The sequence below is a fragment of the Aquarana catesbeiana genome, linkage group LG03 (assembly GCF_042186555.1).
Source record: "Aquarana catesbeiana isolate 2022-GZ linkage group LG03, ASM4218655v1, whole genome shotgun sequence".
Classification (NCBI taxonomy): Eukaryota; Metazoa; Chordata; class Amphibia; order Anura; family Ranidae; genus Aquarana; species Aquarana catesbeiana.
In genome coordinates this window covers 67557240-67575254 of record NC_133326.1, presented here as the reverse complement: position 1 = coordinate 67575254, position 18015 = coordinate 67557240, and the positions used below count along the sequence as shown (strand labels likewise).

Sequence of the window (18015 nt, the reverse complement as noted above, 5' to 3'; positions counted from 1 at the left end):
AGCCAGAAGGGATTAAGCTTCCAGACTGGGCGGTTGGTCCTATTTGGCAATGAAATGGTCACCCAGAAGGCAGAGTGATCAGAGATATTCCTATCTGCATATCCCGATTCCAAAACCAGTTGTAGCATCTTATAGTTTCCCAAACCCAAATCTATTCTAGACAATCCGGCATGGGAGGCCGAGTAGCAGGAGTATTTTTTGTCCTCAGGATGTTTGCATCTCCACACATCTATCAATCCTATTTCTTCAAGCATTTTAGCAAAAGGAGTTTTGTCTTGTATCTGACATGTATTAGCAATAGGTATAGGTATTTTATCCTTGATAGCGTTTAAAAAATTATTATAATCTCCCATTGCCAACAGGGGTACTTCTGGGTATTGGGCCATGAAACTTGCCAGGTGTTTAACAATCTCGGAGGTATACGGTGGGGGGATATAAATACTAGCAAGAATACATTTTAGGTTTGATATTGTGCATAGGAGAAATATATATCTGCCATCTGTGTCTATGCGTTTTTGTATACAATTGAATTGAACATCCCTCCTGATCAAGATACTTGTTCCTCTAGAATAGGTGGAATGGGTTGCATGAAACTGGGTCACATATAATCGTGGGTTGAGGCTGGGGGTGAGGCCCGCCGAGAAGTGAGTCTCCTGCAGGCAGACCACCCCCGCACCCAACGACTTGAGATGCCTGAGGACCGCCATCCGTTTAATTGGACTACCCAGCCCCCTGACATTCCACGTCACGATCGTCAGCTTAGTCATCCCCACTCCACCCCAGAAACTTTAGGCAGTCTAATATAACCCTTAGTAGCACCCACCAGTTGTATATCAGTATGATACCAATTGCATAAAAGAAAAAACATATCAAACTTAATTTCCCTCTTCTTGGGACAGTTAGGCATCTGTGGACATGAAATCAGAATACAAAACAACAAGAAAAAATATTTCAATATGTTAGGGTATAAGCACAGAAAAAAATAAGTTTCTAGCTTAAGATATATTGCTCTGTATGGCATAACTCTAAAGGGTGGTAGTTCACCCAACTGTAACAGTTGCATTGTCAGCTTTTCCTCCACACAACAGGTGTGGGGGGGGTAAAAGCCTTGAAAACTCCCGGTTAACCAGCAGGTCAGTTCTTACAGGGGTTTTACAGAAGCAGCAGGCACGTAATCCTTCCTTGCTTGTAATCAAAAAATGAAAAATAAAGAAGAGTGGGGGGAAGGGGGAAAAAAAAAGCAGGAAGGGTAGGTTGAAATAAACAGGACTCCTCATCCGCCTAAGCCACGGATATGGGTGCAGGGACTGTCCACAATTATCAGCAAGCTCGGGTCTTGAGGCCCGCATTCGGCTCGGGCGCCCTCTCCAAAAAAAAAGGGGGGGGAGAGATAAAAAAAGGGGGGGGGGGGGGAACAGTAGGCTGGATCCCATCAGTCCAACACCAACACAAGGCACATCACTTAGGGGGGAACATCTCTTTGCGGTCTAGCCGCTTTAAGGGCTCTATCTTCTCTATCCAGCCACTGAGCCGCCATATCCGGCCGGTCAAAAAAGCGGGTTTCTCCAAGTGCGACTACCCGCAAGCGGGCAGGATACAGCATGGCATAGGGCAGATTTAGATCTCTCAATCTTCGCTTGACATCCATGAACTTTGCTCGCTGTTTCTGGAGTTCAGCCGAAAAATCCGGGAATAGGGATATCTTGGAGTTTTCAATAGCTAGTTTGCCTCCCATGGTTCTGGCCTTGGCAAGGATGGCATCTCTATCTTTGTAGTTGAGAAGTTTAAAGAGAAAGGCGCGGGGATGATTGCCCGGTGGTAGTGGGCGAGATGGCACTCTATGCGCTCTCTCAACCGCAAATAGTGGAGAGAAAGCATCCTTTCCGAATGTGTTGAGAAGCCATTGCTCAATGAAGGTGACCGGGTCTTTACCCTCTATTCTTTCTGGGAATCCCAGTGCGCGTACATTATTGCGGCGCATGCGGTTCTCTAAATCATCCAAACGCGCAGCGTGCTGGTCTACTAAGTGACAGTTATACTTTAAATCCCTCTGCATGGGTACAAGATCGTCTTCCATCACACTGACCCTGCTCTCTACTGCAGCTGTGCGCTCTCTCAGTTTCTGCATGTCCTGTCTCACATAGGATATCTCAGCTTTGACTCCTTTAACTTCATCCGTCAGATGTGATATGGATTTATTACATATAGTCACTGCTGAGAGAATGTCTCTGAGAGTGGGTTCAGTATTATCCACTGGCATGCTCAGTGTCTGGGTGTCCTGACATGTGTGTGGTGCTGTACTCACTGTGGCCCAATCTGCAGGGGATCCAGTGCCATCCTCCAGTGGTATAGTGTTGTCTAACTCCAGCCGGCCTCCCTCCTCTTCACTGAGGTCGGATGCGGGCGAGGATGGCTCTTTAGAGGTTTTGTTGCCAAACAGGAGTCTCTGAGCGGCCTCCTTGTATTTCTCCTTCTGTGATCTCTGTGGCAGAGCGCCATCTTGGGCCTGAGTCACCGGCGGGCCTGTGCCTTCTTTTCCCCGTTTTGGCATGCTAATCAGCCGCGGATCGAACGGCGATATGGACCGGACTAGTCACCAGTAGCGTGCGGTTCCGATCGGGGGTGTTATCGGGTCGGATGGGTAATCCGCAGGATTAATTACAGGATTCTCGGCGGAGCAGAGGAGAAGTGTGTCCTGCTACATGCGCTGCCTGGCCACGCCCCCTAAACCTCTTTTCTTCTAATTTTAGTGAGTGGCTATGTGTCTTATTAACCACTTCAGCCCCGGAAGATTTGGCTGCTCAACGACCAGGCCATTTTTAGCGATACGGCACTGCGTCGCTTTAACTGACAATTGCGCGGTCGTGCGATGCTGTACCCAAACAAAACTGAAGTCCTTTTTTCCCACAAATAGAGCTTTCTTTTGGTGGTATTTGATCATCTCTGCGGTTTTAATTCTCTTGCGCTATAAACAAAAGAAGAGATTTTGTACTGTTTGCTATAATAAATATCCCCATTATTTTTCTTTAAAAAAAGCTAAAATTTTTTCCTCAGTTTAGGCCGATATGTATTCAAAAATCGCAATAAGCGTACATTGATTGGTTTGCGCAAAAGTTATAGCGTCTACAAAATAGGGGAAAGATTTATGGCATTTTTATTATTATTATTTTTTTTTTTTTACTAGTAATGGTGGTGATCAGCGATTTTTATCAGGACTGCGACATTATGGTGGACAAATCGGACACTTTTGACACATTTTTGGGACCATTGACAATTATACAACGATCAGTGCTATAAAAATGCACTGATTACTGTGTAAATGTCACTGACAGGGAAGGGGTTAACAATAGGGGGCGATCAAGGGGTTAACTGTGTTCCCTGTGTGTGTTCTAACTGTAGAGGGATGGGAGCGACTGGGGGAAATGACAAATCGTTCCTAGCTAGTAGGAACTCACAATCTGTGTCGCCTCTCCTCACAGAACAGGGATTTGTGTGTTTACACACACACACACACGTCCCTGTTCTGGCTCTCGTGCCAGCGACCGCCGGCCACGCGCATTGGCACCCCCGCAGTGCAGCGGGGGCGCGCGCCTGCTATCCTGCTTGAAGGGACCGACATACAGCTACGACGGTTCACGGGATCATGCTGACCTGCCACAGTATAATGACGGCGGCTGGTCGGCAAGCGGTAAACTCCCTTCCGTGAAAAAGTTTTATCTATATTGTGGGATCACCAGTACGGTATTTATAAATTCAAACCATATTCCCTCTCAAGCGTCTTCTCCAAAGAGAATAAGTTCAGTGCTCGCAACCTTTCCTCATAACTAATATTCTCCAGACCCTTTATTAGCTTTGTTGCCCTTCTTTGTACTCGCTCCATTTCCAGTACGTCCCTCCTGAGGACTGGTGCCCAGAACTGGACAGCATACTCCAGGTGCGGCCGGACCAGAGTCTTGTAGAGTGGGAGAATTATCATTTTATCTCTGCAGTTGATCCCCTTTTTAATGCATGCCAATATTCTGTTTGCTTTCTTAGCAGCAGCTTGACATTGCATGCCATTGCTGAGCCTATCATCCACTAGGACCCCCAGGTCCTTTTCCATCCTAGATTCCCCCAGAGGTTCTCCCCCCAGTGTATAGATTGCATTCATATTTTTGCCACCCAAATGCATTATTTTACATTTTTCTACAGTGAACCTAATTTGCCATGTTTCTGCCCATGTTCAGGTAGTTACTCCCTAGATTGATACATCAGACAATAATTTAATAACACCAGTCTGTCCATGGTAGTTTGTAAAAAAAAAAAAAAATATATCATATTCCCCCATTCTGATTGATAGGGATCGTTCATATGAGTAGTTCAGTTTGACTAAAGCTTAGTACATATGATGAGATCATTGGACAAATCATTTTTTTGTTGCATGCTAGTCTCCTATAGAAAATGAAGAGTTTACTAAAGTTACGAAAATGTTTATGACAGAATACAACTTCAGAAGTGATGTAATGTGTTGCATTGTAATGTATATTGTGTCCGAGTAAGTGTGGTCTTGGTCTTCTGATTCATTTTGGATAAATGCTGTACTGATTAAACAAAAATTGTCCGATTCGGTATCGTACGAAAAAAAAGTTTTCGTGCTTGTCCCTTCGGATATTGCTGCATGAACTGTCGTGATCGGCTCTCGAAAGTTGTGTACTAATAATCAGATCATACGATTGCTCTGAAAGTGATTGTTGTCATCAGATTTTCTGATCGTGTGTAAGAGGTATAAGTCTATAACCTCCGATTTATTAGGAGCTTGGGACATCTTCCGTTGTCTAGCTATCATTGTTCTCTCTGCCAGGAAAACATGGCCAGTTACTGTTTGGAATGATAAGGGGATCTAATTGATTTGTAAGTTCAAAATTTCTAAAGCGGGATTGGGGGCGGTACCAGTTACGTCAGATAGTAACAAATATTTTATACTATGTGGAGCGTTTCCATTTTTTTAAGCACATTTCCCTTAGTTGCGGTCGATATACAGTATCTGTACACCCCTCACATTTTTGTAAACATGTTATTATATCTTTTCATGTGACAACACTGAAGAAATGCCCCTTTCTACAATGTAAAGTAGTGAGTGTACAGCTTGTATAACAGTGTAAATTTGCTGTCCCCTTAAAATAACTCAACACACAGCCATTAATGACACCCCTAAGTGAAAATGTCCAAATTGGGCCCAATTAGCCATTTTCCCTCCCCCATGTCATGTGACTCGTTAGTGTTACAAGGTCTCAGGTGTGAATGGGGAGCAGGTGTGTTAAATTTGGTGTTATTGCTCTCACTCTCTCATACTGGTCACTGGAAGTTCATCATGGCACCTCATGGCAAAGAACTCTCTGAGCATCTGAAAAAAAGAATTGTTGCTCTACATAGAGATGACCTAGGCTATAAGAAGATTGCCAAGACCCTGAAACTGAGCTGCAGCAAGGTGGCCAAGATCATACAGCGGTTTAACAGGCCTCGCCATGGTCTACCAATGAAGTTGAGTGCACATGCTCAGCGTCATATCCAGAGGTTGTCTTTGGGAAATAGAGGTATGAGTGCTTCCAGCATTGCTGCAGAATTGAAGGGGTGGGGGTCAGCCTGTCAGTGCTCAGACCATACGCCGCACACTGCATCAAATCGGTCTGCATGGCTGTTGTCCCAGAAGGAAGCCTCTTCTAAAGATGATGCACAAGAAAGCCCGCAAACAGTTTGCTGAAGGAAAGCAGACTAAGGACATGGATTACTGGAACCATGTCCTGTGGTCTGATGAGACCATGTAAACTTATTTGGTTTAGAGTCAAGCGTGTGTGGGGGCAACCAGGTGAGGAGTACAAAGACAAGTGTGTCTTGCCTACAGTCAAGCATCATGATGGTGGGAGTGTCCTGGTCTGGGGCTGCATGAGTGCTGCCGGCACTGGGGAGCTACAGTTCATTGAGGGAACCATGAATGCCAACATGTACTGTGACATACTGAAGCAGAGCATGATCCCCTTCCTTTGGAGACTGGGCCGCAGGGCAGTATTCCAACATAATGACCCCAAACACACCTCCAAGACGACCACTGCCTTGCTAAAGAAGCTGAGGGGAAAGGTGATGGACTGGCCAAGCATGTCTCCAGACCTAAACCCTATTGAGCATCTGTAGGGCATCTTCAAATGGAAGGTGGAGGAGCGCAAGGTCTCTAACATCCACCAGCTCAGTGATGTGGTCATGGAGGAGTGGAAGAGGACTCCAGTGACAACCTGTGAAGCTCTGGTGAACTCCATGCCCAAGAGGGTTAAGGCAGTGCTGGAAAAGAATGGCGGTCACACAAAATATTGACACTTTGGGCCTAATTTTGGCATTTTTACTTAGGGGTGTACTCACTTTTGTTGCCAGCGGTTTAGACATTAATGGCTGTGTGTTGCGTTATTTTGAGGGGACAGCAAATTTACACTGTTATACAAGCTGTACACTCACTACTTTACATTGTAGAAAAGTGTCATTTCTTCAGTGTTGTCACATGAAAAGATCTAATAAAATATTTACAAAAACGTGAGGGGTGTACTCATTTTTGGGAGATATTGTATATGGTGGATCGAAGTGACGACATCAGATATCCAGGATATAGTGTTAAAAAGCTAAACCACTTTCAAACGCTATATGACTTGTGAGGGTCATACCGTTCAGGTAAGCCTTTGATTTTGGCACTGGTGTGGGAGCACGGAGTGCGTTGTTTTTTTTCACTTGGGAGGAGTTTTTAACACCATATGAAGATTTTTTTCATCTTTAATTCACAATGGACTTTTCTTTGCCCGGACATTCTATTATAGGCACACACTTTGGACAGTTATCAGTTTTGTTTTTGTTTGATAAGCGCTGCACTTTAGTTTGGGATTATTTGATATTATAAAATGTATTCTAAAACTGTAACTGATAACAGTAAGCAAGGAAGAAGGGGCACGGCTTTCTTTTTGCCCTCCTCCAACCAGAGGCTACAATACACCTTTTCTTTTACATTCCACTTTGTGCCACAAGCAATATACCTTTGGAATTGAGACTTTTGCCAGTTAACTTTCTTGATACCCAAATCCACGTAGGAGTCAGAGAATTCTTCTTGCTCTTCTGCACCAAGGAAAACCCCCAGTTTAGCAGCAGATTCATACATTGTGATTTGTTCTTTAAGTTCATTTATTTCTTCCTATAGTGCAAAGAAAACATGTTACTTAAAATATGCATTCCTTCTCCATTAGGGTGGACCGAATCAATGAAATTCACAAGACACTCATTCTAAGTAAAAGTTTTTGAAGCGGTTATAAACCCAAAAATACCAAATATATTGCAGTTTACCAATCCCTAATTATGGAGGCTGCAGTATATTCTGATAGCAGTGGGTGCTGCTCTCAAAATACAATGTACCGGGAGCAAGGGGGAGTGAAAATCCTCCATTGATCTCATTTGTGTAGATGAGGAATCTGGTAGTTTTGGTTCATTCAGCCCGTTGGCTGAATGAAAAAACTAACCGTGTATGGCCAGCTTTAGCGTGTCTTCATTCTGGATGGAGGAGCAACAGAGACATTTTGGACAGCAGCAATGTCAGTCTGGGGAGAGGGCAGTGGTAGATGGACTAGCACAGTGATCTACTTTTGCTTGCTTTTATCCGACCTCCCAGTGACCCCAATGATGGGGCGCAGTGCCTCCCAGCGACCCCCAACGATGGGGCGCAGTGCCTCCCAGCGACCCCCAACGATGGGGCGCAGTGCCTCCCAGCGACCCCCAACGATGGGGCGCAGTGCCTCCCAGCGACCCCCAACGATGGGGCGCAGTGCCTCCCAGCGACCCCCAACGATGGGGCGCAGTGCCTCCCAGCGACCCCCAACGATGGGGCGCAGTGCCTCCCAGCGACCCCCAACGATGGGGCGCAGTGCCTCCCAGCGACCCCCAACGATGGGGCGCAGTGCCTCCCAGCGACCCCCAACGATGGGGCGCAGTGCCTCCCAGCGACCCCCAACGATGGGGCGCAGTGCCTCCCAGCGATGGGGCGCACTGCCTCCCAGCGACCCCCAACGATGGGGCGCACTGCCTCCCAGCGACCCCCAACGATGGGGCGCACTGCCTCCCAGCGACCCCCAACGATGGGACGCACTTCCTCCCAGCGACCCCCAACGAAGGGACGCACTTCCTCCCAGCGACGACAACGAAGGGACGCACTTCCGCCCAGCGACGACAACGAAGGGACGCACTTCCGCCCAGCGACGACAACGAAGGGACGCACTTCCGCCCAGCGACGACAACGAAGGGACGCACTTCCGCCCAGCGACGACAACGAAGGGACGCACTTCCTCCCAGCGACGACAACGAAGGGAAGCACTTCCTCCCAGCGACGACAACGAAGGGACGCACTTCCTCCCAGCGACGACAACGAAGGGACGCACTTCCTCCCAGCGACGACAACGAAGGGACGCACTTCCTCCCAGCGACGACAACGAAGGGACGCACTTCCTCCCAGCGACGACAACGAAGGGACGCACTTCCTCCCAGCGACGACAACGAAGGGACGCACTTCCTCCCAGCGACGACAACGAAGGGACGCACTTCCTCCCAGCGACGACAACAAAGGGACGCACTTCCTCCCAGCGACGACAACAAAGGGACGCACTTCCTCCCAGCGACGACAACAAAGGGACGCACTTCCTCCCAGCGACGACAACGAAGGGACGCACTTCCTCCCAGCGACGACAACGAAGGGACGCACTTCCTCCCAGCGACGACAACGAAGGGACGCACTTCCTCCCAGCGACGACAACGAAGGGACGCACTTCCTCCCAGCGACGACAACGAAGGGACGCACTTCCTCCCAGCGACGACAACGAAGGGACGCACTTCCTCCCAACGACGACAACGAAGGGACGCACTTCCTGCTGGCGCCCACCAACAATGGGGCGCAGTTCCTGCCAGCGCCCCCCAACAATGGGGCGCAGTTCCTGCCAGTGACCCCAATGATGAGGCATTGTTTCTTCCCACTGATGCCGGGACATTTTCTACTTTCAATGGCCACAATTAGAGGTCGACCGATATATCGGCCGATATTTGGCTTTTTTTACTTAATCGGCATCGGCCGATTGTGCTGATAAAAAAAAGCCGATTCAGCGGGACTTGCAAATGACTTCTGTAATAGAAGTCAATTGCAAGTTGTCTGAAGTTTTCTTCTCTCCTCCTCTGGGCAGCCTGCCAAGTCTGATAAGAAGATACATTTGTATCTCTTTCAGGTTCTTTTATCAATAGACTGAACTCCATGGAGAAGTTCTCAGTTTAACCATTTAAAGACTAAATCTTTTCTGACACTTATTGCTTACAAGTAAAAATCCTGTATTTTCTGCTAGAAAATCACTTAGAACCCCCAAACATTATATATATTTTTTTTAGCAGAGACCCTAGGGAATAAAATAGCGGTTGTTGCAATATTTTATGTCACACGGTATTTGCGCAGCGGTCTTTCAAACACAAGTTTTTTTGTAAAAATACACTAATGAAATAAAAAAAAAAAAAAAAAAAAAAAAAAAAAGCAGTAAAGTTAGCCCATTTTTTTTCGTCCAAAAGTTTTGATTACCTGTTTTTGTGTATTTAATATTTAAGATATAGTTTTTTTTTTTTAATCTAAATTCTACATACAAGTGAACTGATTGGAGGTTTGTTTTGTTTAATAAATGTTTAAATATAAAAAAATTTCTGTATCACTTATTACTTAAGGTTGCTTTCACACTGGAGCAGGCAGGCATTGACGGTAAAACGCTGTTAATTTTAGCGGCGCTTTACCGTCATTTTAGCGGCGCTATTCGGCTGCTAGCGGAGTGCTTATAACCCAGCTAGCGGCCGAAGAAGGGGTTAAATGCGCCCCTGAAGCGCTGCTGCCGAAACGCTTTGCAGGCGCTTCGGCAGCGATGCGCATTCATTTCAATGGGCAGGAGTGGTGGAGGAGCGGTATACACCGCTCCAAAGATGCTGCTTGCAGGACTTTTTTTTTTTAACATCCTGCCAGCGCATCGCCTCAGTGTGACAGCACTCGGGCTTTCACACAGACTGCAGGGGAGCTGTTTTACAGGCGCTATTTTTAGCCCAAAAGCGCCTGAAAAACGCCCCAGTGTGAAAGGGGTCTAACTGTTAGATTTTATGAGATGAAGGGAAAAAAAAAAAAAAAAAAAATCGGCCTAATATAATCGGCCCAAAAAAATCGGCATCATATATCGGCCCAAAAAAATCGGCATCATATATCGGCCCAAAAAAATCGGCATCATATATCGGCCATCGCGATTTCTAAATATCGGCTTTGGCATCGGCCAGTGAAAAACCCATATCGGTCGACCTCTAGCCACAATCCAGTCCTTCTAAAGTCTGAAGGGCGGTAAACTGGCCCTTTGTTTAGAAAGTTTGGAGACCTCTGGACTAGCACTTTAGATGGACTTAGCTAACAAATCATAGCTGAACTCCAGGTAACACTTTTTAAAGTAGTTACAGAAACACTGTTTTCGTATAAGAATAAACATTTTACATAAATGAATAAAAGCATCCATTATTAGCACCCCTGTCAGGGTTAAAATGGAACGAAAAGGCACAAATACTTACTTCCGACACCCACAAGGTCCCTCGCCAGCATTTTCCCCTGGCCTTTTCTTGGTGCTGGTCTTCAGCCACCTTGATTGGCGGGATAACGTTATTCCTGTACATATGCAGGAATTATTTATCCCGACACATTGACACTGTCCTAGAAATGTACACAGAGCTCTGCACAGCTCCATTTACATTTAGGAGAGTAGTGTGAACAGGCAGGTAAGTGTATTTTATTGTAGAAGATATGCAAATAAAGAGAAAGTCTGTTCGCAATGTATTTGTTTAGTTTGTCTCAACCTCTTACTGGCCCTTTTGCTGGACAGCTTGGTCTGCCAAAAAGAAGTTGAAAAATAACAGACTTATTGACCAGATCAACAGATGAAAATAATGGAGGCCTAAAGAAAAAAAAAAAAAAAAGAGAGAAAACAAACAAATGCAGCCACCGTATCTAAAGATTAGTAAGCGGCAATATATTACATGTTTGCTTTTGTGTTTAACGCCTTTTGAGGTAATGTAATCTACACTGATAAAAAAGAACACTAACCTGCAGTGCTTTATTCATGCCATCACTAATGGTTTTTGAGGACTGTAATTGTTGAAGCTGCATTCTTAACTGTGAAGCCTCCTGGATCGAACCTAAAAATTAAAGTTTAACGTTTAGAGTTTAAAAGTTTAGAACAATCATAAAAACACAGCATTAAAACTTGACTAGAATTCTAAAACTGAGCACATTCTAGTTACTGGGCCCTTGTGAAAAATCACATTTGTACCAACTACCCAGACGGACCTTGTTGCAATCCAATGACCTTCTGCTGCACAACTGCGGTTGCCTCAAAGTACCAGTATCTAATACAAACTCCTTACTTGCTTTTTACCTTAAAGCAGAACTCCGGGAAAAAAAACTTTTTTCCATGTCCTTGTTTGCCGATATCCTACCTTCACCAACTATGCCATCCATCTTCTTCTGAGCTCTGTAGTTCCTCTGCAATAGTCTACCGATCTTGCTGAAAAACCATTACTGCCCTGTGATATCCCATTTGTAAGACCGCTGGCTGCTATTCCTCCTGTACCCTCAGCCAGCTTGTCACTTCCCACAAGTAGTTCTGTAAAGCAAGCAGGGATTTCTATTTCTGCCCTGCTCGCTGTAGTGGGCGGAGGGGGTCTCACAGCCCCCAGTCTGTGCTGCCCATGTAGGTGGTGTCCTCCTCCCTACCAGCACCACCCCCATCCCCCCTGCCGCCCGCCCTCTCTCGGTGCAGAGCAGGGTTCGATGACAGAAATCATTAGCATGACAGAGTGGAGATCTTGGGCTGTGACAGGTGTTGTATGTGAAAACACAGATCGCTGTAACTTCCCGCTTCCCATACCGGTATTGGAACAGTGCGCTCTGCGCTGTCTATTACAATGCCGGTCTGGGAGGCAGGAAGTTACAGTGATCGGTGTTTTCAGATACAACACCTGTCACAGCCCGAGATCTCTGCTCTGTAATGCGGACGATTCTTGTCCTTGATCCCCACTCTGCACTGATGGGAACTAATAACCTGCAATGGTGGGCACTGATAAGCTGCAATGGTGCCAATGCCAACGTCCCCGGTTGTGGCTGAAATCCTTCTTGATCTACCTGACGTTGGCTTGGTATCTAGAGATCCCCAAATTTTCCACTTATTAAATGATTGAACAGTACTGACTGGCATATTCAAGGCTTTGGATATCTTTTAATATCCTTTTCCAGCTTTGCAAAGTTTCATTACCTTGTTACGCAGGTCTTTTGACTGTTCTTTTCTGCTCCCCATGGCTTGGTATCTAGCCTGCTTAGTGCATCCATGTGAGAGCTAACAAACTCAATGACTATTTATACACAGACACCAACTGTGATTTAAAAAGCCACAAATGTGGGAAATTAAACCTTTAATAGCCATTTTAACCTGTGTGTGCCACCTTCTGTGTCTGTACCAAGGCCAAACATTCCAGGGTATGTAAACTTTTCATCAGGGCCATTTGGGTGATTTCTGTTAACATTATGATTTTAAAAAGGAGCCAAAAAACTATGTGATAATAAATGGCTTCATGTGATCACTATCCTTGAATAAGAGACAGTTTTTCGGTATGATTAGTCATATTTTCAATATAAATGCCAAAATGTCACAATTTCTGTCAAGGTATGCAAACTTTTTAGCACAACTGTGTATGTATGTATGTATGTATGTATGTATGTATGTATGTATGTATATGTATGTATGTATGTATATGTATGATTATATAATATTTATATATAATATTTATATATATTATGTTTTGTTCTTTCTGGGATATTTCACTGCTCTAAAATGATGGTGGCATATGAGAGCATTGCATTGTTAATTATCGGAACAGTAAGGATTTTTTTTTTTTTTTTATCAACATTACTTTTACTCACATACATATTGGGATACGGTAGACAATGTCACAGCCAAAAGAGTTGTAGTTTTTGTTTTGACTGCGCACCAGTACACAAAAAGGTCAATAAAGACATGGATGAGCGAGTTTGGGGTGGAGGAACTTGACTGTCCTGACCTCAACCCGATAGAACACCTTTGGGATGAATTAGAGCGGAGACTGTGAGCCGGGCCTTCCCATCCAACATCAGTGCCTAACCTCACAAATGCCCTTCTGGAAGAATGGTCAAACATTCCCATAGACACACTCCTAAATCTTGTGGACAGCCTTCCCAGAAGAGTTGAAGCTGTTATAGCTGCAAAGGGTGGGCCAACTCAATATTGAACCCTACGGACTAAGACTGGGATGCCATCAAAGTTTATATGCAAGTATAGGCAGGTGTCCCAATACTTTTGGTAATATAGTGTATGTACACAATACCAATAATGTCAAGATTTACCATTGCTTAGTGGTTTTACCCATCTGTATCTAACGTACAATAGTATATTTTACAACATCACTGCCCTCATGTCACATGAATAGATGTCTGTACCAGCTCACCTGTATGTAAAAGATTGGCACATTGCTTCTGACTTTCCTCAAGACTCCTGGATAAGCGATTGATCATTTCTGTTTTTTCGAGTTTGCTTTCTTCTCCCTTCCTCTCAGACCGTTTCAGTTGCTCCTCTAATCGACTACAATAATCTTTCTACATTAAGAAAAACAAAATTACAAGAGGAAATGTGAAGTTAAGACTACTAGAGATAAACACTTGCCATAGAAAATGCAGCACAAGAAAGACAACATCAAGCCTACACACCTCAGGGGTCCAAAATTGGTAATCTGTACATTCTAAAAGAAGCCAAGATAGCGCCACAGCTACAAAGAGATCGGTCTGAAGACTAACACAGGATCTAGAACTTTAAAGGTCTGGTTCAATGGCATCAGTTTGAGACAATCCTTAGAATATGCAGAATTCATTGCATTTGACCTGTAGTTGATCCACTTCAAGCAGGTTATTTCCATAAACTTGTATGGGATTGCAGATCCCATTTGAAGCAGACAAAAGCCAATCGATAAAACATTTTGGGCCTGTTCAGGTTTACTGTGAAGTCAAATATACTGTATGTGGAGGGCATGCCTTGAGATCCAAGGCAATTTAAAAATTCCAGACTAAAAAGTCTATTGCTTATGGATATTGCATATTGTAACTATCAAGCACTATGTGCACTAGAACGTTCATCTATGGAACCCAAGAGGTTTGCAAATGGAAATGATACAAATGAAGATAACCTATTTTTAAAAAACAGACCTTCTGAACTGTGTACTACACGTGTCAAACACAAGGCCTGTGGGCCATTTGAGGTGAAAGAGGGAGGCAGAGCCACCTACACTACTGGTAGGTACAAGGAAGCTTTTGTGAGGGAGGAGAGATGAGGGCTGTGGAGGGAGATATGTGCAAAGGGGGAATGGTGGAGAGTTTTGCAGAGGTCAGAGCGGAGTGAAAGTGCAATGTGGACGGCATGTGAAAGAGAGCTGAATCCCGCACTCCGTGCATGGGGCGCCCCTCAACCCCCGCACTCCGTGCATGGGGCGCCCCTCAACCCCCGCACTCCGTGCATGGGGCGCATAAGACTCCTGGTATTTATTGCCCCATTTAGATCCTCCAACTGTGCAATTTAGCCCCACCTACCATTCAATGCAGTTTGGTAGGGGGCCATGGTTGAGTTCTAACACCTATTAAAGCCCTGGATAAAATTTTATATATAGTCTTACAGATACAACCAGTCCTTTAAGGGCAACCATAATGCTGATGCAGCCCGAAATTAATATGAGTTTGACACCTATGGTGTACTATATTTCAAGTTTTTCAGCCGTTTTAATGTAAGTCATAAGGCCACTTCAAATGTGCATCTGGTGAATGTAGTAAGAGAACTGTATTCATGCAAATAAAAGTTTGTCTAAAAGGCTCCAGAAAGACAATTGCTCCTCCTATCATTTTCACAATGCATTCAAAGCATAGAGGGCATGTTATGTGGCATCATGCATTCATTCTACTGAATTAAAATATATTTTTCTAGTAATCATTCTGCTGTGTTATTGGACTGTCCTCATTTAAAGAGCTGACAGACAATTTGAACTGAGAATGAGCAGTGCATCTACTAACTAGTACCAAGTTGCAGAAGTTCCCGACGATGCAGGTGGAAATAGGATTTGCTTTCTAATCACAATGTATCAAGGAAACCTTCAGATTTAGTAGCTGCTATGATTTCTTTATACACAGAGGCATATTTGTAAAGCACTGAATTAGACATTCACCAAACATTCAATAAAAAGGTGAATCTTCCAGGTGCGCGCCTTTTAAATGAGAGTGATTGTTTCACCGCCAGTATAGGCGGTTTGGTAAAAGTATTATATTGTTTAGGTAAGCCAATTTGTTTTAGGAGCATTGCTTGTTACATTATTTTGAAAAGTGTGGACATTCCCCCCCCCCCCCCCCCCCTCCCTTTTTTTTTTATTACAGTCCAACGAATAACCTTCTATGGCCATGTTAACAAATGTCTACTGACAATGTATTTTTTAATGCATTTCTAAATGGTTTGAAACATGACACAAAAAAAAAAAAAAATCAAAAACAGAAAATCTCCAATTTCCTAAGACCTTTTCAGAAGCTTCTTGTAAAATGGTCATGCAAGAGCCGATAATGTTCTAGAAAATTTCTTGCCAAGATCTAACAAATTTATTTCCATGGAAACTTGATAAACTGTCCCTTTCAGAGTTTTGAAATCCTAACCAAAAGCTTGGTCCTTCACACATGGTATGATATCATGCGTACAAAGCAGCATTCTGTATTACTTGGATGAACAGTACAAAGGGTCCAGAGCATCTGCAGATTGTATTTCAGTATGCTCATCCACAAGGTTGTCCAACTTTTCTTCTCTTCAATATTTTGGAGTGTTTATTCTGACTGTAATCAGTGGAAACTTCATCATGAATCAAAGCTCTGGCAAAATAATTCGTTTTTAGAATGAAATGGCCCTTATTGATGCATCTCCATTTCAAATGGCTTCAGATCTGAATAATAGGAATTTTATATTCACTTTAAAAAAAAATAAATAAAATTTTGTGAGTCCATCAAGGGACACAAGATGTCACATACGGTCAGTTTATAATGCAGACTACAAGGAGATTGGGTACTGCTAAACAAAAGTATCTGGAGGCCAGCCCAGGATAACCCATCATTTACACAGCATGACTAATTTGTAGCATGCAGTACCAGGAGCATGATCATAAACACAAAGGGGTTGAGACTCCAAGATTCTTTAACGGCAAGTATAAAAATCTATTTTCTTTCTCTTCCATTTAGGAAGACAGAAGCTCATATACTTTTCTGATATCCAAAAGAAGTCCAACTGAGAGGTGGGCAAACCGCAAGAAATACCAATTGACCCAACAAAAACAAAACTGGGGACTGCTTGCAGCCCAAGAGACATCTGAAAGACCAAAACCCAAATCTGATGTCAGATGAGGCCAAACCCATCACCTAATAGGGACACTTGCCATCATTCACAGAATAAACCTGATGCCCAAGACCAAGGTTTAGGAAAGATAAACTTACATCTTGACATGCTGACATATCGGGGCACTGCTCTGTTGGACTGTCCTCTTGGTGGCTTATGCACTATATCTGTGTGAATATCACTTTCCATTGATCTGTGTTTCCTGCTTAAGCCTACAGCAGTCTTGTACTACATCTATTTGATTCCAGTTTACTTTAGTCAGTCCACCAGCATACTTGCTCCCCACGGACTAACCATATACCATCGGTCTCCACAGTGCCCCCTTTATATGATAATACATTTTGTACTCTGCTTTTATCAGTCTTCCTCTTTAAGCCCTCTACAGCCATACATTGGCAGTGTAGGGTGGCTATTGACAGGGGACTGCATCCTTCTTGCCCCATCGGGCTTCTAGGAGCAACAAGTGTTTTATGACATGTTCTGTTCCCCTGATGAAGCCAATGCCTTGGCGAAATTAGTAGGGATACATTGACCTGCTGTTGTAACCTACCATCATCCATCTTTGGTTAAACAAGACACTGTATTATGCTCCCTCAATATATGTGTTTCTTTATGAATTTGCTTTTAATCAATTGAAATAAAATTTAATAATTTTCAATTATTTTGTATTGATGTATTTTTGGCACCGCAATAATCCCCTCTTCTCTGCTCCCTTTTGTACTCTACCATTGGGATGAGGTGCCTTATCTATTAAAGACATACTAACCACTATCTCCCTTTTTACATATCTAGAAAAAGATTGTTGTAATGACCATCCACCTTGCCAGGGCAAGACCAGGAAAGGAACCTGAAATACAACTAGAAACAACCCGTTAAGAGCGTGAAAGGGGAGCCAAGATTCAATCCCACAAAGTCAGCAAGACTGAAAGATTAACTACCTCCCACCCGCCATATAGACAAATGACGGTGGGCGGGATGTTCTCTTGTTCTGAGAAGACATCATATGACATTTGCGCGATGGGCGCGCTGTGTCACGGTAGCCGATGACGTGGCTCTTTGCCCATGTGATCAGCTCTGTCCAATCACAGCTGATCACATGTAAACAAAGAAATACCGTTTATCCGCTTTCCTCGCCTCACACTGACAGAGTGAGAGGAGAGCTGATCAGCGGCATTTTCCCGCCTGGGAGACCTGTACAGGTAATCAGGGCACCGATGATCAGTGCCCTGATTATCAGTGAAGCCCCAATAGTACCCAGCAGTAAGGCCAGTCTGTGCCTATCAGTGCTGCATATTAGTGTCGCCTCATCAGCGCACATCGGTGAAGAAAACGTACTTACAAAATTTTATGACAGAAACTAAGAAAAACTTGTTTAATTTTTTCAAAATTTTTGGTCTTTTTTTTTCAGCAAAAAAAAAAAAAAAAAATTAATAAACCCAGCGGTGATTAAATACCACCAAAAGAAGGC

At 44.0% G+C, this 18015-nt stretch overlaps 1 protein-coding gene across 1 annotated transcript in view; it reads right to left on the bottom strand.

The window, feature by feature from the left end:
- CEP152 (centrosomal protein 152) overlaps positions 1 to 18015 on the bottom strand; it is a 116182-nt gene that overhangs the window by 74741 nt on the left and 23426 nt on the right. Inside the window, exons 10-12 of the mRNA XM_073618667.1 lie at positions 13588 to 13735; positions 11156 to 11247; positions 7050 to 7204 (exon numbers count right to left, since the gene is read on the bottom strand). Coding sequence (XP_073474768.1) covers positions 7050 to 7204; positions 11156 to 11247; positions 13588 to 13735 — 395 coding nt within the window. The remainder of the gene's footprint in view (positions 1 to 7049; positions 7205 to 11155; positions 11248 to 13587; positions 13736 to 18015) is intronic.